Source organism: Ostrea edulis, chromosome 3 (genome assembly GCF_947568905.1).
Source record: "Ostrea edulis chromosome 3, xbOstEdul1.1, whole genome shotgun sequence".
NCBI classification, from domain to species: domain Eukaryota; kingdom Metazoa; phylum Mollusca; class Bivalvia; order Ostreida; family Ostreidae; genus Ostrea; species Ostrea edulis.
Window position 1 is genome coordinate 47,387,198 of NC_079166.1, and position 5,000 is coordinate 47,392,197.

The following is a 5,000-nucleotide window of genomic DNA, read 5'->3' on the forward strand; positions in this document are numbered from 1 at the left end:
TTGGATCTAAATGCTTATAAGATGATGATCTATAGCTTCCATTGTGAGGGTATCTGTTAACAAGCTTTGCATAAATTTTGACAGTCTCTACAAGATTGAAAAAACCAAGACCTAATTCTTTGGATTAAATTTTACTTTTAGGTTTTACAGACATTTGTTTTTGTAGAAGTTTTGTTTTATTTGGTATCACAATCACACAAAATCTCATTGAAAGAACTGACAGCCAATATTTACAATGTGTAAATTATGTTCTTAAGAAATCATTACTTTTTTGTTGACAGTCATTGCTGATAAGATTGTTATGTAATTATTTAGATAGCATAATTGTTTCATAAGTATTTAGCAATTGGTGAAAATAAATCTATATCAATTGCTATTCTGTTGTACAAAGAAAGATATCATCAAAGAGCAGCTTATCAAACAATGATCAGAGAAAGGAGTAAAATTGTGTACTTTAAAACACACTGTTAAAGTATATAAAGGTTACAAAATACATATATGTACTGATAGGTGCAGTCAACAACACTGCATGCATCCATTGAATCTAATACATGTGCAGTTACACTCTAAATCACCATGTTTCTCTACCATTTAAGATATAAACCAGTTTCTTTGCATTATAAGTTCTAAAAAATATTTATCACTATCATAAGTACCCTTGGTAGATAAGTATCATATAAAATCTTATGATCTGACATCAGTTACAGGGTGAACTGGGTCATCAGGACAAAGTCTGGAGAAGTGTTGGTATAAGCATTAATGAAATCACCTTGAACAATCATTGTAGCCTAAAAATTACTTAACAATATCAGACAGCAATTGCCTGTTTAAGATTTCTGAAACACATTTTTCAGCTGAAAAGCTCCACACCCTTATTTATGATATATGGTGAAACAGGTCGTTTCCCAATTTATATTAATGTTTATAGTAGAATGATTTCATGCTGGGTTAAATTATTGCCAGGTTGTGACTTTAAACTTGTAAATGTACATGCAGTACTTTTTAAATTTTTGCATACACAATATCTTAAGGGTACTGTTAAAAAAACCCTGGTTTGAATGTATTCATAAAATTTTAAACATGTGTGGACTTTCAAATATATGGCATCAACAAGAGAACATAAATGAATAATGGATAACAAATACTGTCAAACAAAGACTTAAGGTCTGGATCAATTTATTCAAACATGGTCAAGCAATATGTTTAAATCATCTAAAGGTAAAATATTATATACAGAACCTAAAGATAGACTTTGCAGACTTGAAAGATATTTAGAAAAAATAGTCCAAAAAATAGAACTATTCTTCTTAAATTTTGCACCACAAATCACTATCTTCCAGAAGAGACTGACAGATAGATTAGTATTCCATATAATGAAGGATTTTGTTTTGTGTAACAAATCAAAAATTGCAGATGAATTCCATTATATAGCTTTCTCAAATATTAGAAAAGAATACTTACACAGTAGGTCTATACAAGACCTAATGTTATTAAATTTTATGAAATTATGTCAACCAGTAAGGTTAAAACACTTCAAAAACTCTGTATGTTTATTTAAAAAATCTATCAAATATTTTGTAAATACTTTTTCACTACACGTATATGGTATATTTGTACATACTCTGACCTTATATTCTTACTCAAACATATGTTTATCTAATGCACCTCATGTACCATATATAATGTGATAAATGAACTTGAACATGGCAATAGAATATTCTTTTAAAAGTTGAAGAACTTGCAATCTAACTTGACCCAAATGATATCTGGATTAGACTTAGATGTGGAAAGTCTTTAAATACATTTGTACCTTTTAAAATGTTGTTTTTAGCAAAATCTTTAATGCCACCAGAATTATGTCTGGCTTTTTTGTGTGTCTGCCTATTTCTACATACAGTCAACTAACTGAAAACCAGGCAGAGCAACATCTAGGACACTTGACCATGTTTCAACAAAACTCAACATGTCAAAATTAGAAACGTAACTAAGAAAATGTGGATCATTACATTTACCAGAGGTAAGACGGACCTCAATAATCCACAGCAAATTTCAACATGGGTTGAAACAAACTTAGAAAATTGACAACAAATACAGTAATTATTAAAGTTGAAAATCTAGAAAAGTTTAAAGACTATACAGAAACAATAACTGTTGATGTCATTAGAAAGAAATCAAATAAATTAGAAACAAAAACAGCTTTAAGCTCTTGCAACTATAATATCATATTAGTCAGAATTTTATTATATCATTATCATATTATAAGAAAATAATAATATTTCAAGAAAATGTTAGAATTCTTGGTCAATTATTAATTCATATTTCCTCTATCTCCCTTCCTCTAAAAATTTGGCATTTGCCCAAGATTTAAGATAAAATTAAGTACAGTTAAAAATATAGCTGAAACTAAAAATACTCTGAATCAAAGAAATTTAAAAGGACATCAACACAAGCAGAAAAAAAGAAGGGTGTATGCACCAGGTCCTGCGGACGGACATTCAAGTCCGAAACATTTGAAAGTCCTGTAAGGATGTAAAAATAACATTGGGTACAAATGAAAGAAAAATAGAATATGATATAAATGGTACTGTGAAGCCCTTAATTCACGGAAGTGAAGTTCACCCTAAACCGTTAAAATTTGAGTCCTGAAATTTTTATCATTGTTACAATAGGTATCACTTCATAGGAAAATGTCCAACCCACAATAATTTTCAATTATTTATTTTTCTCAATAACAGAATATGTGTGTTTAATCTTATAACTCCGATTGCTTTCGTCTATATTTAATAAATATCATTGCCTTAGTGTTTCTCATCATCCACTGAATTGTTGTTGCATCTAAGACAATATCTTTCATGCCAAAGAATTCTTTGGTAACTAAAGCCCTCTTTCAATGTTCAGTGTATGTGATGATATACAAAAACATGTTAGACTTCTCCTTTGCTCAAAATTTTTAATTGATCATAAAAAATTCCCCAGTTTGAAACTAAAGTTTTGTTAAAAGTGGAAAAGCAACTAATTATTTTATCAGTTTGATTAAATGTCTTTAATAGAATAGAATATTTATTCGACCAATTTGGGCCCACAAAGGAGCATATTAGGATGTACAAATTTAAAGTCCAGAACCACAGAAACAAATGACAAAGGAAAGCAAAAACAAAAATTTGCACTGTACGATGAACAGAGAGTTAGCCATTAAATCTACCAATGCATAAAATACACACAATACATATTTTTATGTAGTACAAGCATAGTAACTATGTTGCAGTATTTAACTTGCATGTTATACATGCACATGTAGCTATAATCTAGGTGTATGTTGTTTTCTTATATTGAAATTTACAATTAATTATTGGCATTATAATAAAACAGCAAACCCAGGACCTTCATTTGATGTAATCAACGTAAACAGATTGGCATTTTTAAGCAGTACTAGGTTTAGAAAGGTTTTGAATATCTTATTTTAAAATTCTCCTCTAGGAACAGGTTCAGTCCAAAGACTATTTCTACCTACGTAGCTACTTATAGCTACATAGGTATTTAAACCTACTCCAGGTAGCTATTTTTATCTACTTTTTCCTTTACTTGCATTTCGTGGCTAAATGCAGGAACGGTGCAATATGGTGTGTGCCAAATATCTTGATTCACTTACACCGACGATGAATACCACAAAAATATTGGACAAAAAATTATTACTTTCTAACCTTTCAAATTTGCATCAATAACTACACCCAGTAACTGGGCCAGTTCCATTTTCTAGGAGCTTAGGATCAAATCTGTATTAATTTTAAAGTTTACCTTCATGCATTTTTACATTAAAGGTTTTTGGGGAGATTTTTTTTATGCATTTCCTCTACATTCTCCACCCTCGTAAAGTATTCTTTACACTCCGAATTTTGCAGTGCACATGCATACATAAAATGACTGACCTGTTTAAAAGATGTGCCTTAATTATCATTTATTTATATTTTAAAAACAGGTAAAAGTATGTAGAAGTAGCCACTTTAAGTCGTTTCGGCAGCCGTCGTTTCAAACGTTTATGAAATTGATATTTTTTAAACAATATATTAGTAAAATATATTTCAGAAAATTAAAAATCCACATCATGGAGTGGTCATACATCAGAGCTCAGGCATCTGAATTTCTGTCGAAAAATCCTATCCCTCTATATATAAATACAGTATTTTATATAGAGGGGGTGGGATTTTTCGATCTTTGGTTTTATTAAGAGATTTTTAATGACAGAAATTTAGGTGCCTGTGCATAGAGTGGGGGGTGGGGATCTCACGATGAATACCACAACAATATTGGACAAAAAAATTATTACTTTCTAACCTTTCAAATTTGCATCAATAACTACACCCAGTTCCGTTTTCTAGGAGCTTCGGATCAAATCTGTATTAATTTTAAAATTTACCTTCATGCATTTTTACATTAAAGGTTTTAGAATTTCCTCCATAAATGGATAAGAATATTGAACAGATAGTCAGTGCGTTACCTCCACTGAAAGTAGAACAAAGATTTGCAATGCTACATATCTACATGATGAATTCATTTTCTCTCTTCTTGGAAAATAATTTGTTCAGAACAGGAAAGTAGAAATTCCCGCAATCTCACGTAAATACCGCAATACCCCAACAATTTCCGTTATCCAACATACACCTACGGATTCGTATCAGATGGGTTCATAAATGGCTGAATTGTAAAAAAAAAAAAATGTAATGTATATTGGTACAGTTATCGTTATACTGTATACAGCCGATTCATCGGAAAATCAAAACACCAATCGCAGGGGCCATTTTGGCTCCGTATTAGCATTTGTGGCAAACGATTTCTAGTCAACTCGTACCCTGACCGACCCGTACCCAGGTCAACTCGAACCTCATAGGTCAACTCGTACCCAAAAGGCAAGTCATCTCGTACCCAAGAATCTGCCCATAATGCAAAACATGTATGCGCATATATGTGATATATCGCTTAGGTACGAGTTGTCATCAATGATT

General features: G+C 31.1%; 1 protein-coding gene across 2 annotated transcripts in view; it reads right to left on the bottom strand.

Annotated features, from left to right (window-relative positions):
- The window catches only part of LOC125677203 (uncharacterized), a 61,599-nt gene that overhangs the window by 56,550 nt on the left and 49 nt on the right, over window positions 1-5,000 (bottom strand). For both annotated transcript variants that reach the window (XM_056157987.1, XM_056157988.1), the window contains exon 1: window positions 4,496-5,000. This exon is cut by the window's right edge. In XM_056157987.1, coding sequence (XP_056013962.1) covers window positions 4,496-4,552 — 57 coding nt within the window. In that variant the 5' untranslated portion in view covers window positions 4,553-5,000. The remainder of the gene's footprint in view (window positions 1-4,495) is intronic.